This window comes from Mirounga angustirostris, unplaced genomic scaffold (assembly GCF_029215605.1).
Source record: "Mirounga angustirostris isolate CCGP_5_RB_7025 unplaced genomic scaffold, mMirAng1.0.hap1 SCAF_16, whole genome shotgun sequence".
Lineage (NCBI taxonomy): Eukaryota > Metazoa > Chordata > Mammalia > Carnivora > Phocidae > Mirounga > Mirounga angustirostris.
The window spans coordinates 53,562,899-53,578,819 of record NW_026991724.1 but is presented as its reverse complement, the minus strand read 5'-3'; the positions used below and the strand labels follow the sequence as shown (position 1 = coordinate 53,578,819).

Genomic DNA, 15,921 nt, shown 5'->3' with positions numbered 1-15,921 from the left:
CCAGAGGCCTCCATGCTGTGGACAGGCGGACGGAGGAGGCCGTCCAGCTCTTAACTGCCTCAGCTGGAAGTGACTTCCACTCACACGCCATTGGCCAGAACTAGTCATGTGGCCCCAATCTAACTGCAGGGTGGGGGCAGGGGGAGCCCGGGAAGTGTAGGGGAGCATGTGGCTGATTGGCGAACGTTCGCTGTCTCTCCGATCCCTATCGTGTGTGTCAAAAAATGAACATCACGGATAATGGCGGGAGACCCTCCGTGCTCCCGTGACTGGAGCAAATCTCCTGCACGACTTCCGTGGACTCCGAGGCATTCCCGTGTCTCCTGTGAAACCTGCAATTTCACGTTGCATTTTTCTGCTTTTTACCCGCCCTGGGCCACGAAGGAGAGATGCGTGGCTAGAGGCCGGATGCGGTGGGCAGGAACTCATTTCCGAAGTGGCCACTTCCTAAGAGAGTCTGTTCCAATGGGATAACTTACCTCCCTCTTGCAATCTCGTCACTTCGGGGAGCTCAGATGACTCACTGGTGGTGCATTCAGTTTCGCTTTCAGCTTCCTGTTCCCTCCCTCCACCCATTGTTTCCTAGCATGATCACCTTCTGTCCAGACTGTGGCAAAAGTATGGAAGCAGCATTCAGATTCTGCCCCTACTGCGGAAAACCTTTGTCTGAGCCATGTTTTGAGCATGAAAGCCCCCAGACCCTTGTCAGACCGATTACGTCATCCTGCCAAGGTAAGAACCAGGCCTCTGAGGGATGATGAGTGCGTGTGTGTGTGCGCGTGCATTTGGGGAGGGAGGACAGTCGCCTTTGCAGGCTGTCTGACCCTGCATTGATCCCGGAGCTGCCCAGGACTCAGGCTCTGTCTACACTCAGTTTCTTGGCATCTGATTGGCCTCGTGGCTTTCAAGTTGACAACTCACACGTTTCTGTCTCCAGCCTGGACTCCTCCCCTGAAATCCAGGTTCATATGTGCATATCAGATTGCCTGCAACACCTGTTGTGTGTCCCATACGCATCTCCACACATGCCCAGAGCTGAGCTCCTGATGTGAGTGCCGCCTGCCTATCTGTCTCTTCTGTAGACTATGAGTCGTGGAGTGGTAATCCAGTTTCTTAGACCAGACCCTGCAGTCATTATCCTTCAGTCCTCTTTCTCTTCCACCCCACAACTTCAGCCCTCTGGCAAATCTTGTCCGCTCTCCCTTCAAAATCGATGCCCAATCCTTCACCTCTCACTGCTGTCTTGCTTGGCATCCAAGACCTGGCAGAGTTGGGTGCTGAGAAATCTCACTGGACTGAATGAATGAAATATCAGCTGTAGGTCCTGGCCAATGGGAAGCCCAACCACAGGTCCTGCATTGAAAAATCAAAGTGAGTTTACTTGTCTGAAGGCCACAGAAGGAAGTTGGCGTACATGACATTTTATCATTTGAGATTGCATTTGGCTGCAAGTAACAGAAAAATGCTTCCTCAAGAGTTTAAAAAAAAAAGAATGGGTTTATTTTTTTCATACTAAAAAAGTCTGCAGGGACCAGTCCAGTGGAGGAATGGTGTCCCTGTGATGCCACAAGGGACCCAGGTTCCTCCTGTCTTTCTACTCAGCCATCCTGAGGAGATGGGTTCCCCCCCCCCATGCTTATTGCCTTGAGTTTTCAAGATAGCTTTTCATCTCCAATATTTTATCTGCATTCCAGACAGCTGCAAACAGTATTTACCTTCACTGAGTTCAGAGCCTGAGGGTTTTTTTTTTAAGATTTATTTATTTATTTCAGAGAGGGAGAGAGAGAGCTCGCACAAGCATGAGCAGGGGGAGAGAATCTCAAGCAGACTCTGCTGAGCACAAAGCCTGACTCAGGACTCGATTTCACAACCCTGAGATCATGACCTGACCCGAAGCCAAGAGTCGGACACTTAACCAGTGGTGCCCCCAGAGCCTGAGTTTTAACCACAGCCTTCTTTAATGCTAACCTAGGACTCAGTTCATTATTCATTCACCCAGTCATCAGGCAACAAATATACATGGACCGCCTACTGTGTACTTAGGTGCTGTCTGTCCCAGGGAGGTAGTAACACACATGACACGTGCCCAGTGTCTGGTTTCTCAGAGCTTTTGGAAGCCAGTAGGGCAAACAGACATTGAATAAGCAACTACCAGGAGAGCATATGATAACAGAAGGGAAATGGATGGACCATGGAACCCACATAAGGGAGCTTTGTTTCTGGGGGGATCAAGGAAGGCCTCCCTCAGTGGGTAATATTTAAGCCAAGACCAAGGGATGATAAAAGTTAGGTAAGTGAAGAATGGGGTCGAGGTGAAGGAGTCACAAGAGTTCCAGGCATTGGGGCATGGTAAAGGGAAAGGCCATGTGGTGGGAGGAGTCATGTATGTTGGAAAAATACAGACAGACATCTTGACTGGGGGTAGACAGGCAGGGCTATGTAGACCATGGGTAAGGTTAATAATCACTGATGTAGTCGGTGGAGGGTTTCTACCAAGTGAGAGATACAATATGATTGTATTTTGAAAAGACCTCTCTGGAACATGGGAAGTGGGGGCGCCTGGGTGCTTCAGTCAGTTAAGTGTCTCACTCTTGATTTTGGCTCAGGTCATGATGGCAGGGTTGTGAGATGGAGCCCCGTGTTGGGCTCCATACTCGTTGCAGAGCCTGCTTAAGATTCTCTCTCTCCCTCTGCCCTTCCCCCCACCTTGCACTCGCATGCTCGCTCTCTCTAAAAAAAAAAAAAAGGAAGCCATTCATTCCAGCAGTCCAGGAACCAGCCATGCTAGTTAAGTTAGCAGCAACTGAAAGAAGACTTCTGTTTTTAGTAATACGGCAGACTAAATGATCGGCAAAAGCCCCTTAAGGTTCAGCACACCACAAAATGCTGGAAAATATAAAGTCTCTGTTTTGAAAAGCAGGGCTGAGTGGGTCCTATCACTCAGTGAGTGAATTCCGCAGAAACGAGAAACAGTAAGAAAACACAGACCCACGGGGCTGAGTGCGTGCTGTGGATGGTGGTGGTCCTGGACTGTTTGCCAGGCACTGGTGGTTTCGAGCCTGGGTTTTAATGGAGTATAAGAGACAAAACTTATGGCCTGAACAGTGCAAGAGGTGAGATTGGAAAACTTAAAATCCGGGACTCCTCAGTGGGTAAACTGGAACAACAACAACCACAAAAGTTCCACAGAGAAAGTTGGTGAAGACATTTGTCTGTCTCAGCCTTGGTTGTGAGTGAAAGATGGAAGAATGTCCTTTCTGAGGGGCGCCTGGGTGGCTCAGTTGGTTAAGCGACTGCCTTCGGCTCAGGTCATGATCCGGAGTCCCTGGATCGAGTCCCGCATCGGGCTCCCTGCTCAGCGGGGAGTCTGCTTCTCCCTCTGACCCTCCCCCCTCTCATGTGCTCTCTCTCATTCTCTCTCTCAAATAAATAAATAAAATCTTTAAAAAAAAAAAAAAAAAAAGAATGTCCTTTCTGAGAATTCCTAACCAAGAACTCACATCCTCACCAGTTTGGGGCCAGAATTTGTACTGATATGTGTAGCCCCCAGAAAAACCCAAGCGGGAAAGTTAGTGTAAAAGCAATGAGGTATGGGTGCCCCTCTCCAACAGAGGCAAACCTTCTCTTGGGGAATACCCTTTAAAGACAGGCCTTAGGGGGTGCCTGGGTGGCTCAGTCAGTTAAGCACCCGACTCTTGATTTCAGCTCAGGTCATGATCTCAGGGTCGTGAGATGGAGTCCCAAGTCAGGCTCCATGCTCAGCAAAGAGTCTGCTTGAGGTTCTCTCCCTCTGCCTCTGCCTTAGAGAATTCTCTTAGGACCAGGAGCTCCCAGTCAATCAAAAGGCACCAGGAAGGACACCTGGATGGCTTAGTCGGTTGGGCGTCTGCCTTCAGTTCAGGTCATGATCCCAGGGTCCTGCGATTGAGCCCCACATCAGGCTCTCTGCTCAGCAGGGAGTCTGCCCCTCCCTCTCCCTCTGCCACTTGTGCTCTCTTGCTTGCTCACTGTCTCTCTCAAATGAATAAATAAAATCTTAAAAAAAAAAAAAAAGACACCAGGAAAAGGCCAGTGTCAGGACAAACAACAAACTATAGAATCACACCCACAATGACCAGAGACCTCAGAATTAACAGATGAGAATACATCCAAAACACATTTAACATGTTTAAAGAAATAAAAGAAGAAATTCAAAATACAGTGAAGAAGCAGAAGTTAGAATTGAAAAGGAACCAAATCAATTTGAAAAAGAACCAAATCAAACCTCCAATGATAAAAACAAACATCATTGTGGCAACCAGAAACTCACTGGATGGTTTAACTGCCAACCAGACACAGCTGAAGGGAGAATTAGTGAAGTGGAAGATAGGTTCGAAGAAATTGCCTAGTAGAGAGCAGAATGACAAAGCGATAAAAGACACACGAGACACCAAGACCCAAGGAGGAAAAAAACATAACTAAAATGAAGGGACAGTTTGCTTAGATATTTAGGTGACAGGAGAAGCAAGGCTTGACTCTAGGGTCAGAGGGAAGAGAGTGGTCAAATGTGCCCTCAGGGTTCTTGGTTTAGAGGTTCCTGGAAAAGGCCTTTGTAATCCCAGTCTGCATCCGATCTCCCTTCCTCTAGGCTCAAGGAGACAGAGCAGTGCCAGTCCTGAAATCCCTTCCAAGAGAGTGAAATGGTCCAGCTCTGTCACCTCCCCCTCATCATCCTGCTGCTTGGTTGGTGACAGTTCTGGGTCTAAAGGTACTGTGAGATCCAAAGGTGAGAGTTGGGGTCAATCTGGCCTGACTCAATGGGGAAAAGGTGGGTTGTTGGACAGTTTGGGGCTTTGTTCCCCTGCTCAGGGATCCCCTACCCCGCCTGGACCCTCATCCTTTCTGCCTCACTTGATGGACTGAAAGTCCTGCATGGGCGGAGACCAGGTAGACTCATCTGCATAGGCCTGGTGCCAGCCAGCAAGCATGGGAGTCTTGAGGACCATGTGCCCATCTCCTTTGTAGGGGGCCCTTGGATCTAAAGTCACAGCCCTCGGTGCCTCCCCTCCATCCCTTGTTATGCTCCAGACCCCTCTGCCTGTTGCTGTTCTGTGCCTTGGGTGGATGGTGGGGGGAGGAATGGAGTAGATAATATCCTTTCTTGTGTCCACACCTCTCTCCTCACCATGCCATCCCATTCTCTTGCCAGCCTGGGAGCCCCTCAAGGGCAGGGTCTCTGTCTAACAAATTTCCGAACCTTCTTTATACTCAGCACAAGGCCAGGTCCTGTTTCAGGATGTCTTTGGTTGAGTGTCTGGAATGTCTTTTTTCCCCTTGGTAAACTTCTGCTCATCCAACAAGATCCAACTCAAATGTCCCCTCCTCCCAGAAGCCTCTCTTGACTTCTCAAGGCATTATCAGTCTCTCATATTCCTCTTTACTGCCCTGTTTCAGACTCAGTTCTGACCAGCTGTGTCCAGGTCAGACTCCCCGACCAAATTAGGGGCTCCCAAGGGAAGGGCCCAAGTCTGAGTCATGTCTGGATCTCCAGCTTTATCACACAAGGACCTGACTCATGAAAGGTCCCAGGAAGCATGTGTTGCATGAGCAAATGAATAAATGAACTGTATGACAAGCATTGTCCTATTACCCATCCAACTTTTCTCTCCTGGATGCTGCTTTTTCTTTATTCTGACCATCCTCCTGCAGGGTCCTGGAGCAGACCCCCAACCCCCAAAAGCAGCCCACAGGCGACCAAGCGAAGCCCGCAGGCGACCAAGCGAAGCCCACAGGCGACCAAGAGAAGCCCGCAGGCGACCAAGCGAAGCCCACAGGCGACCAAGCAAAGCCCGCAGACACTGAAGCGGAGCCGGGTGACTACCTCACTTGAGGCTCTGCCCACAGGGACGGTGGTGACAGACAAGAATGGGCGGCACTGGAAGCTGGGACCCCTCCAGACCAGGGACGACCAGGGCATTCTCTATAAAGGTACACTGTCCGCAGGCCGGCAGGCACTGGGCTCGGCCGGGGTGTCTTTGAGCCAGGGCAAGGGGAGGGGAACACCTTTTTGAGAATGGAAATGGAAGCCATCTCCCAGCTGCAGACCTGCCTCTGGACAGCTTTCTTGTAGACTTGGGACTGCAGAGCTACCCACCCACAGGGGCTGGGCAGGTAGGGTAAATGTGTGCAGGAGTCCGAGAACGAACAATTGGGAATGGTGGGGACTGTGGCCAACTGGAAAGCCTGTGCCCTGTGTAAAGAGGCACTCCCCACCTCCACCTTCGTCGTGGGGGAGTGCAGGCCCAGGGTGGCTGAATGAAAAGGATGATGATGAGTGTTCTGTCTGTCCTGCAGAGGCGGCATGGAACCCCCTCCCCCTAAAATTTGGTTTGAATGTTGAGAGTGGTGATGGAAGATACGTGTGACTAACTGCTTGCATAATTGAGGTTTCTGGGGGAAAGCAGTTCTTCACCCCCCTGAGGAGAGGAAGGAAAGGCGCCTGGTTTGGGTTTTTATTTGTTTAAGGGGTGGGGCCAGAGTGAGGGTTCCTGCTCTGGGGGCAGGGCCTCCCATGATTTGCATCTCCCACCAGCAGCCAAGGAGGGAGCCCCCCCCGCCAGGCTTGCTTATCAGCCTGCCCAGATGTGGGGCCGGAGAGGAAGAGGCAGGACCTGGTTTAGAGGCTGGTGTCCTCAAACATTAAAAAACGAGTCAGACACCTTGTTACAATGAAGAAAAAAAGAGCTGTGCTGGAAGTATTAGTATTAACCAACCCAATGTTTATCAAGTGCTTATTCAAGGCCACACTGTGCTCTAAGTGCTTTGTGGGAGGTTTTGTCGTTTTTTTAATTAAGATAAAAGCCACATAACATGAAATTGACGATTTTAAAATCTGCAGTTCAGTGGGATATAGTCCATTCATGGTGCTGTGCAGCCATCACTCGAATCTCGTTCCAGAACATTCCCATCACCCCGAAAGGAAGCCCTGTACCGAAGCACTCGCTCCCCGTCCCTCTCGTCCCAGCCTCGGGCATCCGCTAACTGTTCTCTATCTCTCTGGGTTTCTCTGTTGTGGACGTTTCAGATCTTGCATCTGTCTTCTTTCCCCCAGCATGATGTTTTCAAGGCCCATCCACATCATAGCGTCTGTCGGAACTTCATTCCGCCTTGTGGCTGAACAATACTCGGTGTATGTGTATCGTGTTCGGTTTCCCCATTTACCGGTTGGTTGGCGGACGTGTGGATTGTTCCCGCTTTGGGCCGTGAAGACTAGTGCTGCCGTGAGTGTTGTCTTCGTACTTCCTAACTCACGGTGGACACCAGCACTGTCACTGTCCCCGTGGCCTAGAGGAGGGACACGAGTCCCGGAGATGTCAATAAGCAGCCGGAGATCTGGCTCCGAGATCTTCTGAGTTTGCAGGAAAGGCCAGAAATCTGGATTTTGCTCAGAAATCTTTGATTTGGAAGTGCCAGATGGGCATGGGCCACTGTTGGGGTGGGGAGTAGGGTTCGTAAGGGCTGCGGAGCGCGTTTGCATGTGTCCCAGGGCCGAGTCGCCCCCGGGCACATCGCCTTTCTCCTCTGCCAGCTTGCACCAGTCAAGTGGTGCAGTTTTATGTCCTGTAGTTAAAACCAGTAACAGTTAGGGCACCTGGGTGGCTCAGTTGCTGGGCGTCTGCCTTCGGCTCAGGTCATGATCCTGGGGTCCCGGGATCAAGTCCCACATCGGGCTCCCTGCTCTGCGGGAGGCCTGCTTCTCCCTCTCCCACTCCCCCTGCTTGTGTTCCTGCTCTCGCTATCTCTCTCTCTGTCAAATAAATAGAATCTTTAAAAAAAAAAAACAAAACACAAAAAACAGTAACAGTTAAACAACAACAGCAGCCAGAATTGGGATTTTTTTTTTTTCACAGCCGCTGACACTGTTGACCCACTCTGTGCCCCGTCCTCAGTTCATCCCACCAATCAGCTCATCTTACTCCCTTACTCATGCAGCCCTGTGAGTTGGCACTCTTTTCCTTGTCAGCTCCTGAGTTATGATGTCATCCTCCCTATCTCCCCAGAACAGTTTGGGAGAACCGCTAGAAACCACTAGAAAAACCACTAGACACCAGTAACACCCCTCCCCTCCCCCTATTGTGACAACTGAAACTATCTCCAGGCACTGTCGGATGCCCACTGAGAGTGACTGAGACCCACTGAGTCAGGCCATCCCAAACATGCCTCCAGCTATGGGGAGACTCCATCAGTTGCTAACCGTCAGGTGGAAGCGCTGTGATTTGATTTTATTTTTTTAAAGATTTATTTATTTGAGAGAGAGTGCACACGAGTGGGGGAGGAGCAGCGGGAGAGGGAGAGAGGGAATGTCAAGCAGATCCCCACTGAGCGTGGAGCCCAGAGCAGGGCTTGACTCCCCGACCGTGAGATCACGACCTGAGCCGAAACCAAGAATCAGACACTCCACCAACTGAGCCGTCCAGGCTCCCCAGCACTACAATTTTATTAAGCACCTTCCAAACTGGGACAAAGAAGTTAGGGCAGAGATGGGCATGCTAGACTAAGGCGGGGCATAGGCAAAAACTCAGAGGCTAGAAACCCAGGAACAGGAACAGGAAGCATCAAGACCCTAGCGTTGCTGGCAGTGAGAGGGGGTGTGGGGTGCCCAGAGTCTCCAGCAAGCCCTCCCCTCGAAGGGAGGTGGGAGAGTGTAGCCGGACCTTGTGAGCTGTCCCCTGCCTCTGCTGGCAGCTAGTTGTCTGACCTCGTTCAGGTTCAAGTGATGTCATGACCTTATGCCTCAGTTTCCTCACCTGCAGAATGGGATGATAATAGTACTGACCTCATGGGCGCCTGGGTGGCTCAGTCGGTTAAGCGTCTGCCTTCGGCTCAGGTCATGATCCCAGGGTCCTGGGATCGAGCCCCGCATCGGGCTCCCTGCTCCTTGGGAGCCTGCTTCTCCTTCTGCTTCTCTCTCTCTCTCTGTCTCTCATGAATAAATAAATAAAATCTTAAAAAAAAAAATAGTACTGACCTCGCAGGGTCGTTGTTGGGAAAGCCACATGGGTGGACCAATGCACAGGAAAGCAGCAAGCACGGTACAAGTGCTTCCTGTCGCTGTTCTGGTCATGATGGATCCCAGAGCAGCTTTCTCGCTCCAGGTTCAACATCGCTCATCTTCTGGCAGTTGGGGGTGTCCCCCTGCTCGCCTGCTATGCCCTTGTCAGCATTGGGAGCACGTAGGGACTTTCCATGTATCAGATGTGCATGAGACAGGGGTCTCCCTAGGTCACAGAGTCTGGAGCTCTGGGTTGAAAGCCAGGCCCTACAGGAGCCATTGGCCAAGCGCACTGCCCCTCCTGGGCCTCTGTTGGCTCCCCTCTATAATGGGAATGGCCCAGCTAGCACCCCGGGCTATTGGCAGGAGGGCCAGTTAGAGAAGCAGAAGAGAAAAGCCCTTCATGATCTGCAGAGTAGTGCAGGGGATCGTATTTAAGTTACCAGCTCTTCCTGCTTGCTTCTGAGCGTCAGGCGTGTACCTGTCACCCACCCGTGCGGGAACTCTGAGCAGGGTTAGTATTCGTGAGAGGTGCCACAGTGAGCTCCAGACACCTGCTGACGATCTCTCCAAGCCCACTTCTTGTAGCTGGAAAGCACCCCTCGGTACCCTGAGATCTGAGCCCTTGACACATTTCCCTCTTATAGACTGGACTCAGGTCACCCTTGGCCCTGAATTTGTAAACCCTGGGCTCCGACCCTGCTCCAACCAGTGCTTCTTGAGAGCAACAATGGGTAACTCTCACCTCCCTGTCCGTCAGCTCAGCATCCTAGACCACACCAACCTGGATGATTAAGGAGTAGGAAAGACGAGAGAAAGGAGTGAGGACTCAGAGAGCCGCGGGGATGGACTATAGTGTTTCAGCTCATGGGCTCTGGATGAGCGAGGCGGAGCCGGCTCTGCCACTCAGTGGCGGTGGGCCCTTGTGCTACTTACGATATTTAGAGAGCTGCCACACATTGAGCCAGGCTTGGTGCTCGGCTCTGGGGCCGGTGGGTTCCTGTGAGCCAGGCTTGTGCTCGGCTCTGGGGCCGGTGGGTTCATCGAGTGGTGCGTTTGAAGGAGGAAGCTAGCTATGATGCACACTCAGCCCCTACCGTGATCGTTCCTGCTGGCCCGTCTGCACCCTTGCGTCCAACCCCGGGGGCAGGCTTCATCACTCCTATTTCACAGACGTGGCAGTAGAGGCCCAGAGAGGTCTAGCACCTCGTGCGAAGTCACACAGAGAGTTGGTGGCCCAGTGTGTCCCTTGGCTTCTCTGACCCGCCTCTCTCATCTACTCCAGCAGGTGGCGTTGACGACAGCGAGCGCAGTAATAATAACATCGTAGTAGACCTTAAAGGGAAACCATCTGTGTAAAGCCCACACTTAGCATGGGGTTGGTAACTGAACAGAATGGGACGAACGTGCAGAGTGTTTATGAGGCAGAGGGGAAGAAGGAGGTGGATGGTGGGTGCAGCCCAGCCCTATAGCCTCAGCCGGCCCCACGGGGACTCTGGAGCGGGAGTGGTCCTTCAGCATGGTTCTGTGTCTGGCCAACACAGCTGGGCCTTTATATCCCCCTTGAAAACCTGTTGGATATGGGCCACCCCGGGATTGCAGCTGAGTGGACCGCTGAGGGACTGAAGGCTACTTGTGATGGCGCTCCCCGGGTGGGCGGGGCTGGGGCAACAAGCCCTTCCTCGCACGGGATCTGCATCTGTACTTCCCCATATGTGTAGACAAATGCAAAAAGCTGGTGTGTTGGGGGCCCCCAGGACCACCCCCCAGGCTCAGTTATTCACAGAGAGGACCCATCCACAAGCCTCAGCACGTAGCTGTTCTCATGCCACGATTCATTGCAGCAAAAGGACACAGCACAGGCAATGGGGGGAAGGACACATGAAGTCTGGGGGAGACCAGCACCAGCTTCCAGGAGTCCTCTCCCCGTGGAGTCACACAGGCTGCGCAAGAAGGTGTGACAGCACGTGTAGTATGTCTACCAGAGATACTCCTGAGAGACTCAGCACCCAGGGTTTTTACTGAGAGCTGGTCACATAGGCGCACCCTGCCTAGAACGTACCAAAATTCTAGACTCCCAGAAGGAAAGCAGCTGTTCAGCATGATAGTTTGGGCACAGGGGGCCCCTCTTATTGTTAGAGAATGCTGGATCCCTTCTCAGACCCAGCCAAGGGCCACCCTTGTAAGCAAGTCTTTCCAAGGAGAGCAGTCGGGCCTTCTTGTCAATAACCTTTTTTATGTAGCTGAATATCAACAAAGAAAAAAAACAAGAACCTGTTTGAAAATAGGAAGGGGGGCGCCCGGGTGGCTCAGTCGGTTAAGCGGCTGCCTTCAGCTCAGGTCATGATCCTGGGGTCCTGGGATCAAGCCGGGAGAAGCCTGCTTCTCCCTCTGCCTGCCGCTCTGCCTACTTGTGCTCTCCTTTTATCTCTGTCAAATAAATAAATAAAATCTTTAAAAAAAAAGAGAAAAGAAAATAGGAAGGAAGGGGTCTTGAAAGCCAAGAATACACTTGACCCCGAGGGAACCAGAGAAACAGAAGTGCCACTCGTTACCCGGAAGTTTGAGGACCATGACTCTTGTCTTCCCTGTAGATAATAACTTGGCTCGTTTTGTCCACCCACAGCTGAGGCTATCTCCACCTTCGCCTGCAAGTCAAGTCAGAAACAGACATTCTCGCTTAAACTCGTGAGTATCCCCCGGGGCGGTGCCAAGGGGGAGGGCCTGCGGCTTGGGCACCTTCAACTTCCGGGCCTCTCTGAGGGCTGGCACAGGCTGCAGAGCCCTGCCTTGGCCTGCGGGGGGGCAGTGGGATCTTGGGCCCGGCACATCTCCCTCCAGCCTCAGGTTCTTTATCACTGAGGGCCTCGGAAGCTGCCACGAGGTCCACCCCGCGCCCTGGTTCTGGTGCTGTCTGCCTATGCAGTCTGGTCAAGTGCCTTCTCCCCTCCTGGGGCCGAGTTTCCTCATCTGGGCGAGGGAGCCCCAATATCCACATTGTGTGCCCCACTTGCCTATCTGTCTCATAGTGTGTATTTCTTGGTCATCTACTATATATCACTGTGCTGGGTGATGGGGCCCATCAGACAAGCAATCAGATGGGGTCCCCGCACTTGAGGAGTCTGTGAAATCATGCACAACCTTAGCACACAGGAAACATGCACTCGAGGGGGGCCCAAAGGGAAAATCAACCAACCAAGAAAGAGAGCAGCCAGGCGGGCGAGTCGCATCCCTCATCATAGAGGAAGAGTCTAATAAGAGTGTATATCGTCCTGGTTAGTAGCCTTATCATTATCCCTAAGAGCTGGACTTACGGGTGACTTATTTTCTTCCCTTCATTTATTCAGATTTTCTCACCCCTCCCCCCCAAAACACCGGGGCAGCCAGTCCTGGTGCCCCACCACCATGGCCCTAGACGGGGGGCTGCGTGAGTGGGCTCTGGAGCCAGGCTTGCAGATGAGTAATGGCACCTGCTTATTGAGAGCCTGTTCTGAAAAAATAATCATAAGAATAATAAAATTTTAAAAAATTAAAAGAGAGAGAGAGAGCCTGTTCTGTGCCCAGCCCTGGGCTGAGTCTCACAAGCAAGTCTGGGAGGTAGTTACTTTTAACTCCCCCCATTTAACATATGAGGAAATGGGGACTTGATCACGTGCCCAGGGACACGCAGCATGCAAGTTGCTTTGTTCACTGCTGTATCTCCAATGCCAGTAGAATACTCAGCACATAATAGGTGCTTTGTACAAAGAAGGAGTGAATGGCAAGCTGAGATTTGAACCTAGCTCTCTTTAACCCTGTCCTCTTAAGAAACCAGCTGTACCACTTGTATATAACCTCCATTTCATGGGCTGAGGTGGCTGCCCCAGCTCCTGCCATCTCCTCTGCATTCCAGCCAACTGGAACAGAAGAGGAAAGGGAGAGCATGCCCAGCCCTTTGAGGGCATAATCCGAAAGCCGCCCACATCTCATCTGCTTACATCTCTATAGAGCAGAAGTTGGTCATAGGGTCATTCTTCACTGCAAGGGAGGCTGGGAAATGTAGTTTCTAGCTGAAGGCCACATGCCTAGGAAAACTTGCGGATCCTAGCATAAAAGAAGAGGAATCTGGGCAGTGGGAGATCATGTGTTCACATGCAGCACCCTAGGGAATTTGGTTCTGATGTGGGGGTCATGGTGGCGGTTGCTGGCATTAACCTGGGATGATGCGTGGCTAGTGACGACCTTGTCTAAGAACTTCCGCTGTGACAGCCTTCTCCCCCTGCCATTCCCAACTAGGATGCCAAGGATGGGCGCTTGTTCAACGAGCAGAACTTCTTCCAGCGGGCCGCCAAGCCTTTGCAAGGTATTCTGCAGGGAAATGGGAAAAGGGGGAGAGAGTTGGGGCTACTAGCTTGGTCAGAACAGCTAGCTTCCCCCTGAAGGGGTGGGAAAGGTGGGGATGACATTACAGGCCCAGATGTGCCCCGTCGTCCGTCAGGCTTTAGGCCTCAGAAGACAGACAGCACGGGCTGAGGCCGACTACCAGCTCTGGAGAGCCAAGCGTTCGATTTTCAGGACCACAAGGCAGTCGCTAAACAGACTCATTATTTAAAATTAACTACATCAACTTACAATCAAATACATTATGTTAAGATCAATAGTAAATATTCAGATCCTCAAAACTCTTCACTTCCTAATTGTTTGTCCAGGTACGTAGCAGCCAGCAGGCCATCTGGAACACAGACCTCATCCATTGCTCACATCCATTGTATCTGCTTGGCGAAAATACCATATGATGGCGTGCTGGTGTCTCTCCCAGCTCCACAATCTGTGATCTCAGATCCATGGCCTGAAATGGGCCATGGTGGGAAGTGTTCACACCACAAAAATCGGCAAACACGAGCAGTCAGCGCTGTTTTTCCCTGGACAGCCAGTCATTAAACTTTTATCAGCACACCACTGGCTCTGTACCATCCAACTGAGATCCTGGGAGTCGGGCAGACCTCTGATTGATGCCATGACCCGTTGAGACATTTCCTGACCTTACTAATGATACATGTGAATTCAGAGGTCACTCTGTTGTCCTTGTCCCTTGCATGCCAGATTTGTATATGCTTCGGCCAGGCTCACCCCCTGTCCTTGCAGATGTAGGTTACAGTCAGAGGTCAGTGATGCGCCCCCTGTCACCACCCCGCTGTCACCCACCCACAGAGGTGGCATCTCTGACCAGGAGCCTGACAGTCTGGCCTGGGCTCAGGCACTCTCTGATTCTGCCCTGAGAACGGGCCGTGGGCCCCGGGACCAGGGTGCTCTGATCTCTCGCTCCCCTGCCTCCCGCAGTGAACAAGTGGAAGAAGCTGAACACAGTCCCCCTACTGGCCGTCCCCACCTGTGTCGGTTTTGGTATTCACCAGGACAAGTACAGGTGAGTCGCTTCACTTGCCAGCCACCTCGCTGGTCCCATTTTTTCTCTCTGTGTCATATTCCGGGGACGCTGTGGCTTCCTTCTCCCCGGCTTTGAGCCAGGCTGATCCCCTCACAATCAGGAACCCTTGGTCTTGCCCGTGACTGGGACCTTAGAGCCACCCAGCCAGAGTCCAGCCTCGGTGGCCTGTATTCTGCCCCTTCCCGTGGTCATCTCTCCCACCTCCTGGGATGCTCCTATCTTCCAGGTTCTTGGTGTTTCCCATGCTGGGGAGGAGCCTTCAGTCGGCCCTGGATGACAACCCAAAGCATGTAATGTCGGTAAAGTCTGTGTTCCAGATGGCCTGCCGGCTGGTATGTACCTAGAAGCTGCTGGCTCCCGTCCAGGGGATGGTGCACTGGGTCCTAGATTATCAGTCGGCTTGTTCATTGACACATTCAGCCCATGCCTCCCTCTCCTGGACACTGGGGGCTAGCACTTGACTGGAACAGGTGCACAGTAGGCCATTAGAGCCTGAGAGAGAAACATTCCCATGTGTGACTTGGAGGAAGGGGCCTCTGCCTCAAAATGAGGGGCTCCATTGGGCTTCCTGGTAGAGGTTGTTTCTAAGCGATGAGTGGGAAATAGCAAGGTGCTGGGTGGAGTGGGAGTGGAGATACACGGGGAGAATATCCCAGGCCAAGGATACAGCTTAGGTAAAGGTGTGTATAGGAGAGGGGAGCATAAGGCATTTGTTCATTGATTTATTCTCTTGTCCATCCATCCTTTTTTTTTTTTTTAAGATTTTTTATTTATTTATTTGACAGAGACACAGCGAGAGAGGGAACACAAGCAGGGGGAGTGGGAGAGAGAAAAGCAGGCCTCCCGCTGAGCGGGGAGCCTGATGCAGGGCTCAATGTGGGGCTCGATCCCAGGACCCTGGGATTATGACCTGAGCCGAAGGCAGACGCTTAACGACTGAGCCACCCAGGTGCCCCCATCCATCCTTTCATTAAATATTTATCAGGTCGCTGCTGGGGTGTCAGACACTGTCCCAGGGGCCGGGAGTAATGGTTTTTATGTCTAGTGGGAGAGGATGATATTAAACAATTTCACAAGCTGTGAAAGTTCTCTGAATAGAAATATCACTCTGCTATAACGGAGCATATGAGAACCCAATTTAAATAGCTGGAGACCTGGGAGTGGCCAGAAAGTGACCTGTTAGGTGTGTCCTGAAGGTCTCTGTGCTGACATGTGTGGGGAGAAAGGGTAAGGTAGGGTTGGCATGGAACGGTCAATAGTGACCAATCACGCAGAACACCAAGCTAAGGACTCTGTCCTGAGGGCACTGGGGAGCCACGGGAGGATTGGGAGCAGAGGAAAGGCAGGGTCAGCTCTGGGTACAGAAAGACCCTAGGGGCACATGTAGATGGACTGGAGGGTGTGATAAGGAGGCCAGGTGAGGTCGGCATAAGAGGACGGTCCTGAGGAGATGGGCTGTCGGACA

The 15,921-nt window shown here is 51.9% G+C and overlaps 1 protein-coding gene across 6 annotated transcripts in view; it reads left to right on the top strand.

The window, feature by feature from the left end:
- The window catches only part of VRK3 (VRK serine/threonine kinase 3), a 39,254-nt gene that overhangs the window by 2,731 nt on the left and 20,602 nt on the right, over window positions 1–15,921 (top strand). For 2 of the 6 annotated variants that reach the window (XM_064580358.1, XM_045891994.3), the window contains exons 3-9: window positions 587–732; window positions 4,628–4,765; window positions 5,689–5,967; window positions 11,658–11,719; window positions 13,307–13,373; window positions 14,351–14,435; window positions 14,683–14,788. In XM_064580358.1, coding sequence (XP_064436428.1) covers window positions 588–732; window positions 4,628–4,765; window positions 5,689–5,967; window positions 11,658–11,719; window positions 13,307–13,373; window positions 14,351–14,435; window positions 14,683–14,788 — 882 coding nt within the window. In that variant the 5' untranslated portion in view covers window position 587. The remainder of the gene's footprint in view (window positions 1–586; window positions 733–4,627; window positions 4,766–5,688; window positions 5,968–11,657; window positions 11,720–13,306; window positions 13,374–14,350; window positions 14,436–14,682; window positions 14,789–15,921) is intronic. The other 4 variants (XM_064580360.1, XM_064580359.1, XM_064580361.1 and 1 more) reach the window with 4 other exon arrangements.